Here is a 22,130-nt window from a genome sequence, read left to right on the forward strand (position 1 = left end):
TTAATAGTAGCAAAGTGCCGTTTACTATTTTATTTTCACGATTTAGCACGTAGTATAAGTATAGTGTTCGTCATATTTCTAACTACAGATCGTTATAATTACAGGCGCCCTGTGATAGATCTGTCGTATTACTTTTATAAGGTTTCGTCTGTTAATACTTACAACATTAAATATATCGGAAAACGTAGAAATCTTCGTCTCTTTACATTAAAATATCAACAATTTACAATATTGCCATCAATAATAACGATCATATATGATATTAGAGGATAACTTTTCATTTTCTAAAAAAAATTATGATAAACGCACAAGATCCGCAAAAACCATATTCTCTAATAAATAATCGCATTCCTATAAATTAAAATCGCGATCTTATAATAAAAATTTGTACATTAAAGCATTTTAGCACACACATATATCATAGGAGTGACTATTGTAATACGACAGACCATCAGCTCGGATCTATATACTGTGATATAAACAAAATCCACTTCGCATTTAAGTTATATATAATGAATGTTATTTTGAACAGATTTTAATATTTTCAATAAAATTTTCGAATATCCTATGAGAGAGACATACCCATACAATTAAACATACTTTTTCATTTACTTACTCTTTTTAGCTTACGTTCTTCACCTTCATTATCCACTGAGTGTACACGTGCAATAGTATAATTATAATAAAAATAATTAAAATAACAATATAAAATAATAATAGTAGCAGTCGTACTAATAGTAATAGTGATAATTGTAGCAGCAGCAGCAATAGCAGGTGGTAGTGGTAATAATAGTAATATCTATAATAATAATAATAATAATATTAATAATCGTAAGAGAAATAATAATCATAATTACAATACAGTGATAGTATTAATAAGAGCGACAATATTAATAGTAAATAATAATAGAAATAATAGTATTAATAATAACATATTACAATATAATAACGACAATATAATAGTAACAGTAATAATATTACAACAGATAGTAATAGCAGTAGCAGAGGAACAATAGAATATACAAGTAGTAATATAAATTGTGACAATGATAAGATAAACGGCACTCATTCAGCAACAATAGCAATGATAATAGTTATGATAACAATTACTTTTTCGTAATATACTTATATGTAATATTTTAGATAAAAAAGCAAAAAGCCATTAAAAAAAACAAAAGTATTAATAATTTAAAAAATATTGAAAAAATCACATAGAAATTCTATTTAAAAAGTAAGAAGAATAGTTTGTGATATAATTATTTCTCAATACTATTACTGCTAGTGCTGCTGCGAGTATATGCTATTACTACTACTATTACCAGCATTATATGCAAAGTTACTATTATCTCATTAAAACTATTATTATTAATACTATTATATAATCGCTTTTACTGCAAACACCAACTATCACCACTGCTACTTCTACTCTCCTATACTACCGTTACAATGCTGCTGATAATAATCCAGTTGCTGATGATCAAAGTGGTAATAGAGCCATCGCGATAATATTTATGATAGAAAACTCGATTCTTCAGTATTCGTATATCGTGCTCTAATATGGCCAATAATTGTTTTTTTAAGGATTCAAATACATTGAAATTCTGCTTTCCATCATTTCAATGTTTATATAAAAATACGTGAGGGAATATGCATACAATTGGTGATAGAAAATTAATAATTAAGGATAAATGAACAGAGCACATCATACAAATACTAGAGAATTAAAACAACACAAGAGAAAAGTATTTACTACTGCTTTTTTTTCATTTTTTTCGTGATTCCAATAGTTCTTTTTTTTTAATATTGTATACATTGTATGTATGCCCCCGTATTACTTGACAAGATTTCACGAAGTACTTATTTCTTTACAACACGAGAGGAATTGTGTAGCCTCGTTTCTAATTTAAGTGTCGTGGCTTTGCCATTATGTCGATTTACATATTACACAATCATCTTTTAGTAGTTTTTCTTAAAATTCCCACAATGTTTTAGAGAAAAGATGTTCGGGATACAAAGGAGTATAATTGCAATCTTCGTCCTTTTTCTTAATCGATATTTTCTAAATTCATTGAAGTGTTAAATTTTTAACAAGTCTACATGTGAAGTGTCTTCTCTTTCTCTAACACATGTTTCACTATTCATACAGACATATCACGAATACGACATGAAAAATTCTCAGAGTTCAAGAATAGTGGTCGTCGGCACGACTGGCAGTATATTTTGTTTTTGTTGAAAATTAATACCCTATCTGTTTCAACGCTGTAGGTTTCTTACGAAAACCAGACGAAATGGGCATCACCACACTGTCTCTTTGCTGAATAAATCTGGCAACGACGGGCTCCTGTGAATACTACTATTTATTTTTCATGAGCTTTATCTTTATAACAAAGCTTTAACTGCAACGAAAGCAGAGAATATACAATCCTTTTTTTTCATACGTTGCGATAGTAGTAGTTTAGGTTGCGGTTCGCTTGATCCAACATAATCTTTCTAAACGTGAAAAGACTCGACGTAATCCATCATATCCAGCTTTTCACGCTTCACAAGCAGTATCTTATATACCTAATGATTGAAACTCGTTGTGAGTAAAGCCAGATCATGATGATTTGTGTGATACTATCAACAACGGTTTCCTATTCCGCACAAGTTTCGCCATGATCTCGCATCATCGACAAATATACATATAGAGGTTTTCCTTGTCGCGATACATAAGGGCGACAGTCATGCATAGATCCAATCCATGGATACAATCATAATCGATAAGTAAATCCATTTCTTATTGTTTGAATAAACGGAGGATTTATTACCGCTTGTTTCAGTTCTTTCAATGCTACATACGAGATTGCCATAATTGTAACTTTTCTTTGCTAATTGCTTTTTCCTTTTCTTTCTCTCTTTCTCTCTCTCTCTCTCACTTTATCTTCCTAGCTCTATCAATCAAGAAAACCTGCATCAGGCATCCTAAAATTCATTATCATTTGTCGTGGATTGATCTGGGTATAGAGATATCTATATATATATATTTAAATATACATATATATATTAAGTCTATTTTTTATCTCTTCCACAGATACAATCTTATGAATTCTTAACACATAACGATACAGAATATTTTGTTATCTGACTCGCATCTGTGATCGATTAGCTAAACATTTCACTCGACGACACATTTCTTCTTGAGTCAAATATTTAAACGTTACACAGGACATTTTAAATATGTCACTTTTTCCAAGCTTTTTGTAGCAGTATCAATCATTGCTCGTGATTAACTCGTTGCCATTCTTATAAATATATATACTCGATATTATATTTAATAATGGAAATGCTTAATATAAACGTCTTTCCGACTGCATAAAGGCGAAAAGTTTATATTGTTAAAACTAAAGAACGGGTAGAGGTGCGTATAAATAATGTTATCTTCCTATAAGTTTCCATTTTTCGATACAGCACAAAAATCAGATTTTTAATTCATCTATTTAACTGCTATAGTCGATTATATAAGCACGTGATTTCGTAGATAAACGAATTTCATTGTGACACTGCGTGCTCTTTTTCTCATGATATTAAAAAGCACGTCAGTCTTTGCCTTATTTTTTTCGATGAAATTATATCAAAGGTTTAACCAAAGAAAGATGTTTTTCCACACAAATGGAAGAGCAAGTGTGTTCACCTTCACGTAAATATTCACGTATTTCACTCGTTTTGCTGATTCACTTCCTCCTTATTGTTATCACTGTCTTGCTGGTTCACATTGGACTTGTTACCTACAGGCTGTGTTCCAGAGGGGCCATCATTTATCTTATCATTATGATTATCAGCTTTATCATTTGAATCCATCTTAACGTTTCCTAAAAAGAAAAGGTACATTTGTTAATTAAATATTAATCATATAGAGATATATAATTTCTATACACATATCTATGGTTTACAAACCTTGCGATGAGTAATATTGTTGTTGCATCTTCATGTTACGCTGCTGTTGCTGCTGCTGATGTATATTTGGTCTATGACGATTAATTTGAGTTTGTTGCTGCTGTTGCGTTGGCATACAAGCAGGCTGCTGTTGTGTGGGATTATTCGGATTTGGGCCTGGTGCAAATGGTACTACAGGTCGTTGTATTGGAGGTGGGTAACGCTGTTGCGATGGTTGAATGCCAGCACGAGGCGGCATACCCATTCCACGTACATTCTGTTGCAAAACCTGCATGTTTATATGTATGAGTAGATTGTAGAATATATACATATCGTGTCATTTCTCAAATAACCAGATATTATTTTATAAATGTATACATTTTTTCTTTTATTGTGATATTAGATTATATTTAAAAATTCTTTTATAAAAAAACAATCCGTTCTTATATATTCCTATTGTATATTTTTGTCTATATATAATACTAGGATTTCATACAGATTCATTATATTTAATTCTTATTTCTTTACTGATAGAAAATAATTTTTGTACATGTTTAATTTTCACAAGAGAGAAATAGAGAGAAAAAGACGCATGCTTAATATATAAATGATAATTTTAATGAATAAATGGTACATACGTAGTTATTGTAGCTGCTTACCAGAGCAGACTGGCTAACGCCCTGATATTGTTGATACTTGTGATGTTGTGTAGGACTTGGCTGTGGTTGTTGCGACGAAGATTGTTGTTTGCAATTTCTCGATTTAGGTGACGGTATTTGAGATGCTAAAATTAGAATATTTGACCTAATGCAGTTCGAAAAAAAACTTAATAAATAATAACTATTAAATTTTCTCGAAGAAAAAAATTATGAATTTATCCGATAATTTCGATACTTAAATAAAACTTCTAGAAAAAAGAAGCAATTAGTCTAAAATTTTAAAAATTGACAAAATTGAATAATGCGCTTACTCGAGCCAAAAACTGATGCAAGCACATCTTGTTGATTTCCCGACGGGCTCTTCAATTGTCTTGATTGCTCCTGCGGTTGGTGCTTACTAAGAAATGTCGGGGCTGCATTTCCTGGTCCTGGTAAACCACCAGTGGGATTGCGAAATTGTTGAGCTGCCGCTGCTATTTGCAATCCTGAACTAGACAAAAAACTGGGGCCATAGTTTTGTAGACCAACAGGAGTTGCGTTACCCGTTGCCAGACTTTGGTTATGCTGGCCAAATCCTTGCAAACCGTAATGAGTTCCAGTTTGTTGAGTAGCACCGCCAGATTGGTAAAAGCCCGTTTGCGATCCAGGAAACACATCTAAAATATATTGAAATAGCAAATAAAATATGTTAAATAAAAAGTAACGTGTGCAATACTTAAATTCACGAATAAAACCGTTACTTACCGGCAGATGTGGCACTGTAGTAACTATTAGCAGATGCTTGAACATTTGGACCAGGTCTCTGTACTAGTTGCGAATTGTTCAAGTAACTGCCGCTCACACCAAGCACTTGATTTGGATCGTATGGTATATAAGCCAACTGAAAAAAAGAAATTATTTTTGTAAATATACTGTTAAATTTATTATTATTTTTACAAAAATAACTTTATAATGACATCTTACCTGATTAGGTTGAGGAGCAGATGGAGTTTGGAAATGCGGAGCTTTAGTTCCGATAGCTCCGATTGGTTGAGATGACGGTTTGACACTCGCTGACATCAGAGAATTTGACGATGAGCTGATAAGTACTGTATTAGGATTGTTGCTGAGTTGTTGATTTTGTCCAAACGGGGGAGCAGCTGCCGCAGTCTATTAAAAGAAAGATAATTCGAAAGATTAATCTACTCTATTTCAAATATCTGAGTAATGAGAACGAGTTATGAGAGAAATAAAATTCACGTACGATGCGATATTGAGACAAATTGTTCTGATACATTTCCGGTGTGGGAGCATTCGGTGCGTGAGGCGGTGGCGGTGGCGGTTGCTGCAGGTATACGTTTTGCTGGCTGAACGAGCTCTGGAGGGATGGAGCGTACGGCGCGTACTGCGTAAACGGTGATCGGCTTTGATCCAATTGAAACGCTCCGTATAAACCGCCGGCTTGAGCCGGCAATTGTCCCGAACCTGTGTTGAATAATACCGCCGGTGGCGACGGTATGGCAGACATGCCACCGTATTGCGCCGCTTGTGAACCAGGATATTGCGGGAACTCCTGAAAAAAATAAAATAAGACCATTTTTTCATTTCTGTTCTGTCTTACATATATCATTATTTTCGAAATAATAAATGAGAATAAGAACTCATCAACGCACCTGATAGTTGATGTGTGAGGGCTGGCCTGTAGAATTGAATGGAGGTGGACTTAGAGGACCTTGAAGACTAACGGGAGGGTGACCAATAGGACTCTGACCGGCTCCGATGGGACTTGGCCCAGGCACGGTAGATCCCGGTTGCGTACCGCTGCTCCCCGAAGATTGTTGCTGCGGCTTCACCTGCGGGGGAACCAGCTGCGCATCAGGCAAAGAGTCAGCATTTTCCCACAAGGGACATCATATGTTTCAATATTAAGTATGTATTGCTATATACATCATGTAAACAGCCATTTTTAACAAACACATTCGTCGATTTTAAAAAAGAAAATTGTTTCCGGATCTGTTTTGAGAAAATCTGGTGAAAATGTGAATAGGTTATGCTCTTTGTAATAATGCACATACCTTGTCTTCTAACTGATATTCAAAGTTATAATCACAGAAGTTATAATTACATATAAATGATGATAATGAGTAATAATGATAATGATAACTGCAATAATTACAATAATACTAACATAACGATAAGAAATGATGGTTACTGTGTTAATCATCTACTGATTATCGGTAAGTGATCGATTGTATAACCACCTTCGGCTAAAGAAGTTAGCCACTTACCTTTCTCATTTTCACCACACTTTTACTAGACAAAATTTTTAAACGAAAAATAAAATCGAGAAGCAATTAATCATGGCAATAATAATGCAAATAAAAATAGAAGACACAATAGTAACAACAAATATTCGCGAAATGATTTCTCACCTTGCACACATTTGTAGAAGTTGTGATTTCGCTTTTCATATTGTTTTGATTGTATTGCTGATGCGGGCTGTAACTATCATCAACATCGCCGCTTTCAAACGCCTGCGGGAAGCTGGTCGCGCTCCCAACCACACCGCTGCCGTCTTCATGTTCGACCACAGTCGGCATCGGTGGTGCGTTTTCCCAAACCTTCTTCACGGATGCGATTTTCAGGTTGAGCTCCGCGGTCGATGGCGATATCGTGCTCTGACCGCCGGTCATATGCATGGAGCGCGGCATGCCCAAGCTTTTAGTCTTGTCCTCCGTCAATTGTGAAAGATCCGAGTCAAATGTAAAGTCCAACTTCATGTCAGCATTGTCCTCGTTTTTATTAAACGATAATGGCATTTGAATAGGTTCCTGATTCTTATCCTTTATCAGATCATTCGGTTTATTGGGGAAAGCGACGGAAAGCGCTGGTTGCTGTGGATGTTGTTGCACCTGACTGTTGCCTTCTTCTTCCATTTCTGCACGCTTTTCGGCTCGCTGCTGTTGCGTCTTAATATGATTCGAGAACTTTGACTTCACCGCCAGATCCGTTGGTCCGGTCGTCTTTGTGGTCTTTGAATAATTCGTATTCTCGAAGATCAATGTCTGCACGGGAGGCGAAGATACATCAGACACGACATTCTTCTCCGTCAGAGTCTCCTTCAGATTTTTCACCGTCTTCTCACCGCTCGGAGAATTTCGTTGGCTGCTATGTCCGGAATTAGCTTCATTACCTTCGTGACTGTGATCGTTTTGAGTTGTTAAACTCGACATCAGCTGAATGTCCGTAGGAACTGCGGACGGAGAATTCGAACGTAATTGGCTAGTAAAAGGTTTATCCCAAGCATTGACCGTCGGTGGTGGCGCAGGATTGCTAGACGAATCCTTGGCATAATTGTTCCCGGAACTATTTAGCTTATTCATGTCACTCGCATCAGTCGCACACATCTGCTGTTGCTGTTGTTTCACCAGACGTTGGAAACGCGGAGCTAGTCTTGGATTTCTGGAATTTCTGTTGTCATATTCCCGCTTCTGAGGTATGTTTGCCGGTTGAGGAATATTTTGACCAAGCAAGGGTGGAATATTTTGTACCTGTTGTTGTAAAACTTGCTGCGATCCGTTCGACTTTGATTTCGAGCGATCGCGTTCGCGTTCCTTCTCCTTGTCTCTCTTAACCGGCTTCGTTTCCTCCTTCTGATTATGTCTCGATTCTTTCACGTTCTTCTTAGAACGTACTTCCTGGAAACCGTCGGCGTCTACTTTATCCTCTGCTGTCGCATTCGCAGTGTCCTCGGTGCAGCTGTTGGCTTCCATTTCTGAATCCATTAGCTTCTTATCTTTCGTTATCTGATTCTTTTTACTGAGATCGTTTAGCGCTTGATTCACGAGGTTCGGATCGGTCAATTTTATTTCATCGATACGATTAACCATACTATCTTTGTTACTCGATTTATTTGAGATTGCGCCGCTGTTAGTTGAACTTTGACTTCTAGACCTTCCGCCATTCTGTATCTGCGTATTTTGCATCAAGGGCGGTATGCCATCAGTATTGTGATTTTTCTGAGCCCCAAAGCCGGCGTTCTGCAGATTCCGTTTCTCCGCTCCTGGGGCTCGCGACGCCGGATTGGAAGACTTGGGATTTTTCTCACGTTGCTCTCTGGCATTTGTCGCAGATTGTTCGCTCCTACGCGAATGCGGATTTGCACCAATAGCATTCTGGTTTGTAGCTTGAATAGGTCGTCCACCAAAATGCTTGTTGCGACTGTTACGCGAGTCCTTGTGATCCTCTATATGCTCTTCGCTATTTTCCGACGTAGTTTCCCAATCCTCATTACCTACATCCGATTGGGGCTGCTTCGACACATTGCTGCTACTGCCACGTGAACGAGCTTCACGAGTATCTCTTCCCTAAAACATAAAAATGCTCATTATTACATTATTACTATTAAAAAAGAAACAACTAAATATACGCGAGAAATACTTTTTATAAATTTTATGAACTGCACTTTTCGAAACGTTATATTATTCGGCTATTTTATAACTTAACTTATTTTTGCAATCTGAAACAATTAGATTTCGCAAATAAATGGGAAATTCTTCTCTTTTTGAAAGCGGCGATGTTGATGATAGTTACAGCCTGCATCAGCAATACAATCAAAACAATATGAAAAGCGAAATTACAACTTCTACAAATATGTACAAGGGGAGAAATCATTTCGCGAATATTTGTGTTACTATTGTGTCTTCTATTTTTATTTGCATTATTATTGTCATGATTAATTGCTTCTCGATTTTATTTTTCGTTTAAAAATTTTGTCTAGTAAAAGTGTGGTGAAAATGAGAAAGGTAAGTGGCTAACTTCTTTAGCCGAAGGTGGATATATAAAAGTGGTGGATAAAATTAAGTGGACAGATTTCTCTAGTGGAATTTCTGCATTCAATAAACTCCACAAATTTTCGATTGGGTTAGGTTATTTCAACAATGTTTTGTGATGTTGTCGATGGGTTTCCTTGAGATTCCCTCACAATTCTTCTATCATTGTATGCATTTGTGCGACGTTCTCGACGAAATTTTTCTACAGTATTATATTCTAAATACTTTCTATAAATTTTATAAACTGCAGTTTGCGAAACGTTTGAACAACTAAAATTAAATATATTTTCAACTACTGTGGAACGAAGATTAAGAGAGGTGGGGTTTAAAGAGTTGTGTAGCTAGATATAAACCACACATTAATAAAATACATAAAAAGAAACATTTAGCTCTTGCAAAAAAATATGTAAATAAACCATTATCATTTTGAAAACGAGTAATATGGAGCGATGAAAGTAAATTTGAGCTATTAAATAAAAAAAAAAAAAAAAAAAAAGAGTGCATATGTGGAGAATGAAGCTCTAAAAAAGTAGTATGTTTTACCAACAGTCAAGTATGGAGGAGGCTCAATAATTATATGGGTTTGTTTTTTGTGGTATGGGGTTGGAAATTTAGTATCAATGGAATCATGAATGCAGAAAAATATATTGACATTTTGAATGAAAACTTAGAAAAGTCAATTCTAAAAATGAATTTTGAAGAATGGACATTTCAACAGGATAATAATTCGAAGCATACAGCAAAGAAAACGTAACAATTTTTCCAGGATTATAAAATAAAAGTTCTCGAATGGCCTCCACAAAGTCCGGATCTTAACCCAATCGAAAATTTGTGGAGTTTATTGGATGCAGAAATTCCACTAAAGAAACGCCATAATAAAGAAGAGTTTCTAAACGAATTGCAACTGAATTTCAAAGAATCGATAAAAATTATCTTGAAAAACTTGTTGAAAGTATGCCACGACGTTTACAAGTAGTAATAAAAGCAAAAGGCTACAATACAAAATATTAATCACTTAATTTGTAAAGATTTATAACATGTCCACTTAATTTTGTCTACGACTGTATATCTAAGATATTTATATCGAATCTTGTATAACTCAACTTTTTTCTATATAATAGATTTGTATTAAAAATATTTTACTTATATAAACTGAAAAAAAAAGAATGTATGTGAACGATATATATGTATTAATAGATGGCCGATTCTAAGCCTATGTATAAAACATTAAATAATTAAAAATCTGAAATAAATATATGAAATTATACATACTCTTCTACTTCCACTACGAGTTCTCTTGGAACGCGACTCTTCTTTTCGTATTTGCGTCTTTTGGGATAGAACATTGGCGACTTGATTCGCTTCTTGTTTATTAGAGGCCTGTTGAGTTTGTTGACTCGGGGATTTATTACGTCTGCCTGTAATACCCGCCGTAAGCGCCTGTTGCTTCGCGATTATCTTGTCATCAGTAGACTCGACTGGCGCGGATTGCAAAAGGTTTGCTTCTTTCTCGGAGGTTGGGGTCGACGGATTTTGCCGTCCGGCATTTTGTTGATGTTTCTCGTCCGCATTACGTTCCGACGAAAATGGACTCTTGCTGGACGGCGGTCCATAACCTTCCATGCGGCCACCCGTTGCCGTGTTTCGAATACGAAAACCACCACCTCTACCACGACGGGAGGGTTCGCCTGACGGTGCGAAAGCCTCATGGCTGGGTTTTCCGTCGTACCCTCTCTTCTCACTGCGCGCTTGAGAGTATGTTTCGGTGCCTCGCTTATCATCTCGTCTTGACACCTCGCGATTGCGCTCCTCCTTCTCGACTTTCTGGGACGGCTTCGGAGAGCGAGCGGATCGTTTGTCCTCCTTTCCAGATTCAGTGGAGCCGGATATCTCATCAGCACTGTTTTCGGAATCGGTATGCCCATAGGAACCGCTTTTTGCGGACATTCCAGACTTACCAGCAGCGGGTCGTGGCCCGCCTCTTCGTCCTCTAGACTCCGGGCCACGCCAACGAGTGAAAACACTGAAAGTTCCTCCCCACTGACGTCCGCCACGAGATTCACGAATTCTAGAATTAGAGCTACCGCTACTTGTTCTATTACGTGTATTCTTCTCTCGCTTCTCATCTTTGACTTGCTCTTTAACATCTTCGATAGCTTCTTCTCTCTTCTCCAAAGTTGGCTTATCCAATAAATTTTGCTTAATTTCATCACTTTCTTTGCTTTCTTTAGTAACCTCTGCTATTTTTTCCTCTTCTTTTTCAAAAGTTGGCGATATTGCGTCGGCCCATGCCTTTGGTGAATTATCACCTCTCTCAATCTGTCTGCTTTCTGAAGAGCGCTCTGTTTTTCTATTCCACACATCTGTATCTTTTTTCGTCTCGATAGAACTTTCCTTTGGCTGATCTTTCTTATCTTGAAGATCAGAACTGCCTCTCTTCAATTGAGTCAGACTACGCTTCTCGTTCTTCAATTCATCGGCTTCAATTTTTTCTTTCGTAACTGGACCAGGCGGTTGCCTTCTATCTCTTTCTCTTTCCCTAACTTCCTCGTGATATAACAAGTCTCGTTTCTTTTCCTCATAATCGGACACTTCACTCACCCAAGAATTGCAATCGCGTAATTTATGCAACTCGTCATCGCGTAAAGATGTTTTCGACTCTCTGGAAGCGCGACTGTCGCGCGAATCTGGTCTTTGTGGGCGTTCGCTGCGCTCTTCCTTGGGCGCATCACGACGACTTTCCAGTTGTCTGTCTTGTCCCGCGTTACGTTCTTCACGCCACTCTGAACTTTCGGAACGCTCCCTTTGTTCTCGCTCATCGAAAGAATCCTGTGCAAAATAAAAATTTTACCAATTTAGATACAAGCGTAATCTATGCCTTGCAAACAAAAATTGATCTTATTTTAAATTTTAATTGATTTTATTTTAAAGTTTAATTGATCTTATTTACTTTATTTAATTTTTTTTTATTTATTAATTAAACTTATTTATTTATCTTATTTACCTTTGAATAACTATCATAATCCTTCTTCTCTTTGTTATCTCGGTCGCGTATATCTCTGACGTCTCGAGCATCACGGCTGGTAGGACGAGAATCTTTGCCATCACGATTGTCTCGACTATCTCTCGAGTCCAAATTGTCTTTCGAATCTCGTTCTTTATCATCAAAATGTCTCTCACGTTCCCAAGAGTCACGAGAATGTCTATCGTCATAATCGTAATCTCTGAAATTACGGTTATATTCATCGTAATAACCGCCGGGTTTGCGACTGTCGTAGGATCGATGCGAAGAATGCCGATAACGATCCTCCCTCGATGGCGGCGCACCACCACTGCGATGATCTCGAGACGGAGGCCGTTCATCGTCCAATGGTACCGATGCGTCAGAATCAGTTCTGTTACGACGTTGCGGTGGCATGGACTGCTTCATACTACTATCTACTAATACAAATTTCATTGTATAGCTTCTTCAATACTTTAACAGTTTAAAAGTTCAAAAGAGAAGAGAAAGACTACAGTTAATTGCAAGTAAAAATGTCTCACTAGATATTACCTATATTTAAGATATTAAACATCGAATTTCTCTCGTCAAGTTAAAAATTCGTTTTCAAAAATTAATAGAGTTATTTTTGCATCTTTATTAAATATATATCTGCTTAATTTTTTTAACAAAACATTTTAAAGACTACTCTTTTTACAATTTAATTATCCCATTATTAAGATAAAATGTCACACAACTCTAATGTAAAAGTGATTTTACATTCTAAAAACTTACTCAATGAGTTGTAATTATGAAGCCATCTGCTAGGATCATATTGCTGGGAGAATGGAACAGATTGCGAAGCAGGTCTTTCCGCATTGGGTGAAATTCGATTGAAATTTGCACCGCTTCTCTCTGCTTGCTGCTTTTGAAATCTAGGTGGTAAATTATTCTGAAAATGTCGAGAAAATGCCGGTTGTTCGCGATCTCGCGAGTCTCTTTGATCGCGATCGCGTTCTCTTTCGCGCTCACTGCGCACTGTGTCCTGTTGCCGTAAGAAAGTCTGCCGATCATTCTGACGAAAGTCCGCCAGTCCTTGATCTCGGCTTTCTCTCGCAAGATTATCGCGGGTTTCGCGTCCAGATGCAATAATTTTCTCATCCTTTCCTTCGGACGAAGTACGAGATCTTTCACGCTCTCGTTCTCTACTCTCTCGTTCCCTATTCTCTTTCTCCCTTTCCCATTCAGGTATAGGAAGAGGTACAGGTGGGACACTGATCAAGCTTTTAGATTCGCCCGACTGTGTGCGTTCCTCGTCTTTGTGTTTCGCTTGTTTCTCTTTCATCTTTTGCTCCAAGTCCTGTAATTTTTTTGCTGCCGCTTGTTTTGTCGATTCTTGGAAACGTTTTTCTTCTTCTTCTTTGCGCAACCGTGCACGTTCGACAACGGACGCAACTTCAACTTTGATTCTACGTCTTTCGTTCCACGTCTCGTCGTCTTCGACACCTATTTGTAATGAAAATATGCGTAATAAATGAGGCTTGAATAGATCATTGAGTTTGGCATTTTTTTTGTTAATGAAAGTGAACTAACCTCTCAAAGAATGTACAGAGTGCAATTGTGATTGATTGTTGTAGCCTCCACTACCACTCGCGCCATTTGATCCACGATAATCGCGATTCATAGAAGGTTGAGTCCAAGGACGATGCGGCGGTTCTCGAAGTTCCTTCGAGTCTCGAGGATTGTCTCGAGATTTCTCCTTCTCCTCCGCATTATCGTCGCTCTTTTTCTCCTTGATATCTTTTTTTTCATCATTTTTCGATGTTTCTGGTTCAGGTTCATCGTCGCTAAAGGCCAATTTTTGGTTATAATCAATATCATCGTGCGCAGCCCATCCTGCATCACGTGAAATATCATCCATACGAGTAAGATCTTCTTCCTTGATAATAGGTCTAGTCAGAATCTCTTCCTCGGGTACACGCTCACGTTGAGGAGGTGGAAATCGATCCAGGGGATGATTAAATCTAGGTCGGGGGCTGTTGGATCCAGAATTTGATGAAAATTGCGGAGGAAATCCACCAGGAAAATTTGATCTATACATCTAAAAAGATTATACATTTTGTTACCGCAAAACCAAAAAAAAAAAGAAAAAAGAAAAGAATTTACACAAAGTCAAGCTCTTTCAAGAGATTATATAAAAATAAACGTACAAATGGCGGGATAAGTCCCCGAAAGTGATGCAGATTCGGCCCAATTTGACCAGAAGAAGGCGCAGAGCCTTGATTATTTACGGAATTATGCTGGCCTGCCGGGGCCGCGCCCATGTTGGGCGATTGGGCCAAGTTCTGCCGCCCTCCACCGGGTCCCTCTTGGGTGTGTCCTCCTGAAACAGGTATATTTAAAGGGAGGCCCTGGCCCCCCGGAGTATTCCCATTTCCGGGACCAGCTGATGTTGCTGGTGCTGCGCCACTTGCCGTGCGACTTCCGCCTTGAATCCAACTTCCTTCGGCTGCAAAAATTCACACAATCGTAAAATATTAATATTATATACTTTCAAAAACTCAAAGATTTTACTGTCATTTAATTGCGAGAGACTACTTACTTTGTGGACGTAGGCTTGGTCCTGGACCGTATTGCGCATTTAATTCTCGATTCGATTGCTGTTGATTTCCCGGCGTGCCACCTAAATAATTCATTCATTAGAGAATTGATGTATAGACAAATAACATACTTCGCATTTTGATATATAATAACAGTAATATATCAATATTGATAAAGAAAGAATCGATATTTAACGAGATACATGATAAAAACAGGATACACACATGCTCGCACGCGATTATTTCGCAGGCTGTGCATAAAACTTTTCCATGTATATATCATGCTTTACAGATAGTGTCCTGAATATAGTAAAGAACTGTGAATAATACACAAAAAATTAAATTCTTGAATATTCCTAAAATAAATCATTATCTAATTTATTGGCCTAAAATAAATCATACGAGTTGATGTACTATAATTTCATTTTGGATAAATATATATATATAATTATACATATATATCTATCTAATTAAAATAATTACAAATTTTGCCAATATTCCATTAATTAATCTCAATAAAATATTATAATTCTATAATAATTATATATGATATTTAGGGATAAAATAATATTGTTCAAATTATTTTTTTCTGGATAAAAACGCATATAAACTTATCTAAGAAGACTAAGTAACATGTTTCTTTCGCATAACAAAATGTAGTGTCATAATGTAATGCTTTTCATGGTGCAAGTTAAAAAAATGAGAATAAGAAATTGGGGATACAGTATACACCTAAATTGTTAAAAAAGATTCACTCAATTAAAGAGATAAAAAGTACACGTCTTTTAACATTATGTACCAATTTCGAGTTTTCACGTTTTTTTTCTAAATTATATAATAAATATTAAAACACATATAAACAATAATATATATGCAAGACTTGGTACATACTGTAATACTAAATCTAATTTTCTACAAACGTATAATAATACATATCAACATTTATAATCAAATCAATCTTCTACATCTATGTAGAACATCTATGTCTAAAATTACATCATATCAACTATTTTTTAACAAGTTGCGCCAAATATTAGAGAAGTCACAAATTTAAAATTTTATTGTTATTGATGATATAAAAATATATTTGTTCCGCACACGAAAAAGTTACTTATAAAACTTGATAGAAAGATAAAAAATATAGATGGCTCCATAAAAGTTTTCATTTTAACGTGAAATTTCATTCAGGAAATATAATTAATAGTGTATAATAGTAGTATAATCGTAGTATATTTTTTTAAATATACGTCTAAAGAGAGAAAGTATTTTAAATGTTATATATATATATATATATGTGTGTGCATCTTAATGAAAAATTCAAAAAATTTTCTTTTCTATAAAATAGCAACTAACACGAAATATTGTGCACAAAATTTGTATATGTGTAAAAACAATTCATATTTATTAAACAATACTAGACACATTAGCTGTATGCAAATGTTATTAAATAGAAATGTCGCGAAATTATAAATATAATCATCATTATAATCATTATATATCATTATAAATATAATATCATTAAATGCAATTGAGATTGCAAATTTCGTTTAATTACAGATTTTTTTACGATCTTCTTATGACCTCTTTATGACCTTTATCTTTCTCGATAAATCATATGCATATATGTATATGCATATTATTTCAAATGTTTCTAATTGCATTGAGATTCATAAGATATTAATAATGAGAAAAAGTTAGATAAAAAAGAGGCTGAAGTTCTTATCATATAATTTTCCAAAGTAAAACTAGTTTTGTTTCTCTAATTTTATTTCACTTTTTACTATCACTAATACCTTTTAAGCATATACAGACAAGTAGTCTTCATTAAACATCCAATGTTAAGAAATTACTACTTCTCAAAGTACAATTTACTCAACTTATTATATATTATATTTGTGACCAAATATAGAATAAAGAATCCGCATGCATTGCGCATTCTTATAAATCTCTGTTGCACACAGTCTTTATTATTGACATATTTATATCAATCTATGCAACTTTCATCTTCTATTACTTATAATTTCATTTAATTTCAAAGTACGATCTTATAAAAGCCACCATGGGAAGAAGCACAGAGAGAGCACTACTGGCAGAGATAAAAATTTGAATCTAACAGCAACAGGCAAACAGCACCCCACCTGAGTGGTTGTGGGAGTACGGCTGTTGCTGCAGTAACGAATGATGGACTGCGACTGAGATCGCATTGGATGTTGTTGAGGACTGTTGAATCTGGCTCTGAGTGGAGACGGAGGCGGAAGGCTGTCCGCTGAGACTGGGAAACTCGTGTTGGAACTGCGGGGACTGGTGAGCGAGGAAACTCAGTCCAAGGGCACCTCTTGCCCCCTTTGCGCCCCCCACGAGCCCCGCGTAACCAACCACTGCTGCCACAATGGGCGTACCTATCAATTAATTGTGCTACCCAAAAGAAAAGAAAAAAGAAAAAAGAAAAAAAAAAAAGAAAAAAAAAAAAAAAAAACACCGACGTTCCGTTTACACTTTACTCATGCCCAACGTCCAGAAATGGATATTAAAAGAATATAATATATGTCGCGAATGTGAATTAGAATTATTATCACATTCTATACTATATTGTGATCTCATCGTTCTTTATCAATCCAACTCTGGACATTTAAATTAAAGTTTCATGGTATTATATGCATTTACATGCCCCATAAATTTTCTTTTAAATAAATACTGTTTATCCTGTGGCATCATTATAATATGACACAAATATGATTTATATAATAAAGTAGCAAAATCATACTAAAATTGCTACTACCTAGATTTTTTCTATATATCTGGATATTTCTAATGTCTTTCTAATCTCGGCATTGGTACGTTGTATCATTTAAACAATATTGTATCAATTATATACTAATAATATATAGTCGATACAATAGGTATATAAACAATATAATATACTGATTATTAATCCTAATGATTAGTGTATTTTATATATATATATGTATATATATATATATATATAAAACAAAAGTTTATGTGAAATCAATAATTATAATATATGCTAATGACTTGCATGTGCTATCCCGCCTACGATCTTATATATTTCCTATTCGTAGGAGGAAGCACAAATATTTATAGAAAATTGAAGTTTTTCTTATCTCGCAGTTGTGGCTATAATTAGATATGATTTAGATATAAGTTTTTAAAAAACTTTAAACTAGATATGATTTAAATTTGAGATTTTAAAAAATTTTGATGACACTTTCAGGACTATCTTTTTTATATTATTTTAAATTAAGCCTGCTTCTGAATAAACAAATTCAAAAATTTGAATAGAGAACATGAAAAATGAATACAGTAACTTAAAAGCCTTAACATTCTATCTTAATTAATGTTATGCATTACACGCCAGTACAGCTATAGTGTATGGAGTATACATGTTCTACGCACCATCTCCTGATCTGCTCATAATAGCGCTCCATGATGATTTGTTGTTTGTTTGATCCAAAAAAGGAGCTTGTGATACATTTTGTTGTCCCGGTAGTAACGAGTGCAGAGATGTTGAAACAGTGGTTCCTGCTGTGCATTGTGCTGTTGAAGAAACAGTCTGCAAAAAAATATTATCTTCAATATAACCTAAATTGATCTACTTTTAAATTATAAATATAATATACAATATAAGAATACAAAAATTAACATTATTTTTATAAACTTTTCTTATTAAGAAATTTAATTTTTAATTTTACAAAAAACAATTACTTTAATACAACTGTTAAAATTATTTTACTTTAAATGGCAATCATAATGATATCAAAATATTGATAATACAATGTTAATTTTAAAATAATTATGTTCTCTATAAACTAAAGAATTAATTTATAACTTACAGTAGTGTTATCAAGTGAAGTTACTACTGTGGTAGTAGTAGTGGTCGACGATGTCGAATCCTTAGTAGTAGCCCAACCACTTCCTCCACTTGGCACAAGACTGACAGCTGGATCACTGCTGCTAGTTTCGCTTTTTAAACTGGGCAGATTAGCAGGAGGACGCCGTGCCGAAGGCACCTTTCCAAGACTTTGCATTCCATGTTTGCGCGGTAATGTATTTTTTTGCTGATGCGGTTCCAAAGATTCACCCTAGATTCAATATTTGTTGAAAATATTTAGCTAGTTTGCATTATAGAAAAATTTATCTTCCAAATATTAAAATATAAGAAAGAAAAATACTGTTTATGAAGTATATTGAAAAGAGATAAAAATTAAAAATAATTATTTACAAAGATTATTTCATTTATTTTATTTAAATTAACAAATTTGTAAGACAAAATATAAAAGAAAGTATCTCTCAGAAAAATATAAGTAATAAAATGTAGTCAACACTTACCCTACTCACCCGATACAAGCTATTGATATCTAGTGATTGAAACTTGGATTTTCCTTTCTCCCCCTTCGACACAATCCCTGACAGAGTAGACATGCTGTCTGCACGCAACCATTTAGTACCAATCAGACCCAAAGAACGAACCCTTTGTCTGCAAAGAGAAAGTTATTTAAATATCTTTTCTTTATAAAAATTAATCAATGGGGGCAATACAATTGTAATTTAAAGAAACTATGATAAAAAATATAATACCTTCTGTGATAAAAGATATAACTTCATACAATATGTTACTTACATCTTGAGGTTTTTTTTAGAGAATATAGCATATTTTTAGAAATTAAATATGAATGTAATTAATACTATTTATTGAAAATCAGAGAATTTTCAAACTGAGAAAACAATTGTGAAAGAATTGTAAAAGAGCTATAACAGTACACGTACAGTAGATGTATTTAAATAGATGTGTCAGATTTAGAGTAGTAAATAGATTTGTCAATACATTTCTATGCTTCTATAGAACATGTAATCGAATAAAAAGTACATTATAATAAGATTTACAATAATACAATGACAATCATTGCATATAATACTTTGTTCGTTTAAATGCTTCATGCGATCAAAACTTTACAATAACGATATAGCACTATCAATTCTATTATAATTTGTGTAATTATAGCAATACGCGAAGGAATAACGCGAAAAAGAAATTTCTAAAACGCGCAATCCGTTACAACGCATTAGCGGTGGAGGCGAACAGCCCGAGAAAAAGCTTTGTCTGTCACGCTGTTAGAACAAGCTACCGCGCGGTAATGAAAAAGAACTCGAGTGTGACGAAAATACAACTCGATTTATTACCTAGTAAATCCAAATCTGGACACTGATAATATTACGAATGGAAAGCCCAAAGGGGGCAAGTAACGCCGGACCCAACCCCTCTCTCCCTCTCTTTCCCTCTCACTCTCGCGACTGTGTGCGCGATGTCAAAGCTCGCGATATCCCAAAACAACAGTCGCGCCGTATACCTAAATACGCATCATGTTGTTGAATTTGCCATGTCGTAGATGGAGTAATTTCGTGATATCAAGGGCCGCGAACGTGTAATTTCGTCATGATAACGGTACCCCGTCGTCGAAGAAAGCGGAGATGCCAATCCGCGGAAGGACGGGGAGGGGGAGGGAGAGGGGCAGAGTAACGAGGGGGGGGGGGTCGGGGAGAGGGGAGGGAAGAAAAGTGTCGGGATACAGCGAAGCATCCTCCACGTAGGAAGGAGGATTTCGCTGTCCGGACGTTGGCGGATATTGACAAAATAAGGACTTACCTTGGTCCGTCCAAATGGGTTACCAATTCACAATAGGGTTAACTCCCAGTAAAACTAGATTAACGCACGGATCGACGCGGATTACCGCTTCCGACCGGATCCCACCGCGCCTACAGAGACACAAGAAACTTCTTCTCTACAATTCGTCCAAGATGGCGAATGCGCGACTCTCGAGGGGCCCTTCCTCCGCGCGCGCGATCAATACAATTACGTCACGCTTACCAAGGAAAACCGCTCTCACACAGACGTGCCACTCGTCGGCGGATTTTCGCTGTCGCCAACGATGGCGATAGCAGCGTCTATTCTCTCGCGGCGCGGTTTTCCTTTTTTCTTCTTTTTTTTTCCTCCCCTTTACGCGGCCCACACGCTCACAAACTCGACACGATATTCACGACGACACGCGCAGATCGCTCTTCGCGGAGGATCAAAGAATAATCCTCTATTCCGTTCACTTATATCCGTTGTGCGTGCGACAAGAGAGTAGACGCACGCAAATAGTACGCATTTATGGCCGCTCGTGGCGCTCCCACGGAAATTCCTTTCATTCGCACTATGGAACTCAAGTTGACGATTTTTTTTCCCAACGAAATTTCATTAATTTATCGATGTTTTTCAAACGTCAATGGAAAATTTTAATTTTTTTTTATACATGTGTATATATTTTTTTTAATACGCAAATCGCATCATAAAATTTTCCTCGAGTCTCATTAAAGATGTTATTTGACTCCGACGTATTTCACGCATCGCAGATGCACTTTCTACACTTTCTCTCATTCTAACCGTCTTTCTTCATGGCTGCTCGTAGCATGAGAGAAAATAAAATCTGCTGTGGAGGAAATTGTTTCACGTTAAGTTAGCTTCCGTTTTCTGAGTGTGTAATTTACACTGTGAAAATATCGAAGATGGTATGTAATTTAAATTATCCCTAATACGTATTATATGTACTTTTGTATACGGTTTTAATAATATAAATATCATTTTTTTTAGAGCGTTACATTACATACGGACGTCGGTGACATTAAAATAGAATTATTTTGCGAGATGTGTCCGAAAACGTGTGAGGTATTTTTCGATTTCTGTATCATATTATCACGTGTCATATTATTGCATATAATAGCAATGTATAACCTATAATATTTACTCTTGACAATTTTGTAATGCAAGCGTTAACATTTTTGTTTTATACAGAATTTTCTTGCCCTCTGTGCTAGTGGATATTATGACAATTGCTTGTTCCATCGAAACATAAAGGGTTTCATTGTCCAAACTGGAGATCCTACTAATACGGGTAAAGGTGGAACTTCTATATGGAATCGAAAATTTGAAGATGAATTCAAAGAGGAACTGAAACATAACGCAAGAGGTCTTGTCTCTATGGCTAATAATGGTCCTAATACAAATGGAAGTCAATTTTTCATAACTTATGCACCACAATCACATTTGGACCTAAAATATACTTTATTTGGAAAGTAAGTTTGCATTTAATTTTATTTTATAGGAAATAAA

The 22,130-nt window shown here is 35.7% G+C and overlaps 3 protein-coding genes across 10 annotated transcripts in view; 1 reads left to right on the forward strand and 2 right to left on the reverse strand.

Moving 5' to 3' along the window:
- Nocte (no circadian temperature entrainment) lies at positions 1-20,766 on the reverse strand. 7 transcript variants are annotated; one of them, XM_072892245.1, is made up of 20 exons: positions 20,625-20,766; positions 19,310-19,457; positions 18,814-19,062; positions 18,377-18,533; positions 17,101-17,340; positions 14,965-15,045; positions 14,573-14,871; positions 13,956-14,463; positions 13,158-13,868; positions 12,387-12,823; positions 10,655-12,211; positions 6,983-8,917; positions 6,224-6,418; positions 5,815-6,123; positions 5,535-5,720; positions 5,316-5,451; positions 4,883-5,227; positions 4,551-4,696; positions 3,934-4,201; positions 1-3,848 (listed from the first exon to the last, which is right to left on the reverse strand). In XM_072892245.1, exons 2-20 carry the CDS (start codon positions 19,400-19,402, stop codon positions 3,694-3,696), a joined length of 8,007 nt encoding a protein of 2,668 aa, XP_072748346.1. In that variant the 5' UTR covers positions 19,403-19,457; positions 20,625-20,766; the 3' UTR covers positions 1-3,693. The 7 variants fall into 7 exon arrangements, with proteins under 7 accessions (XP_072748346.1, XP_072748344.1, XP_072748345.1 ...); XM_072892243.1 differs by having other exon boundaries at positions 12,387-12,820; positions 17,101-17,361; XM_072892244.1 differs by having other exon boundaries at positions 6,224-6,403; positions 17,101-17,361.
- The window catches only part of LOC140665758 (sarcosine dehydrogenase, mitochondrial-like), a 6,638-nt gene continuing 5,132 nt past the window's right edge, over positions 20,625-22,130 (reverse strand). The window contains exon 16 of one of the 2 annotated variants that reach the window (XM_072892249.1): positions 20,625-21,450. In XM_072892249.1, the coding sequence (XP_072748350.1) occupies positions 21,395-21,450 (56 nt within the window). In that variant the 3' untranslated portion in view covers positions 20,625-21,394. Of the gene's footprint in view, positions 21,451-21,838; positions 21,969-22,130 lie in introns of those variants that run through there. The other variant, XM_072892252.1, reaches the window with a different exon arrangement.
- The window catches only part of LOC140665768 (peptidyl-prolyl cis-trans isomerase-like 3), a 902-nt gene continuing 160 nt past the window's right edge, over positions 21,389-22,130 (forward strand). The window contains exons 1-3 of the mRNA XM_072892275.1: positions 21,389-21,529; positions 21,612-21,686; positions 21,813-22,093. Of these exons, the coding sequence (XP_072748376.1) occupies positions 21,527-21,529; positions 21,612-21,686; positions 21,813-22,093 (359 nt within the window). The 5' untranslated portion in view covers positions 21,389-21,526. The remainder of the gene's footprint in view (positions 21,530-21,611; positions 21,687-21,812; positions 22,094-22,130) is intronic.

The sequence above is a fragment of the Anoplolepis gracilipes genome, chromosome 5 (genome assembly GCF_047496725.1).
Source record: "Anoplolepis gracilipes chromosome 5, ASM4749672v1, whole genome shotgun sequence".
NCBI classification, from domain to species: Eukaryota; Metazoa; Arthropoda; class Insecta; order Hymenoptera; family Formicidae; genus Anoplolepis; species Anoplolepis gracilipes.

What these genes read in the sequence shown, in the direction of transcription:
- Nocte (XM_072892242.1), bottom strand. Translation starts at nt 19,402, where the DNA reads ATGTCTACTCTGTCAGGGATTGTGTCGAAGGGGGAGAAAGGAAAATCC. An exon ending in ACCAAGCCTACGTCCACAAA is followed by an intron (nt 14,872 to 14,964) that starts GTAAGTAGTCTC and finishes GAATTTTTGCAG; the next exon opens with CCGAAGGAAGTTGGATTCAA. An exon ending in CTTCTACAAATGTGTGCAAG is followed by an intron (nt 6,419 to 6,982) that starts GTGAGAAATCAT and finishes CCTGATGCGCAG; the next exon opens with CTGGTTCCCCCGCAGGTGAA.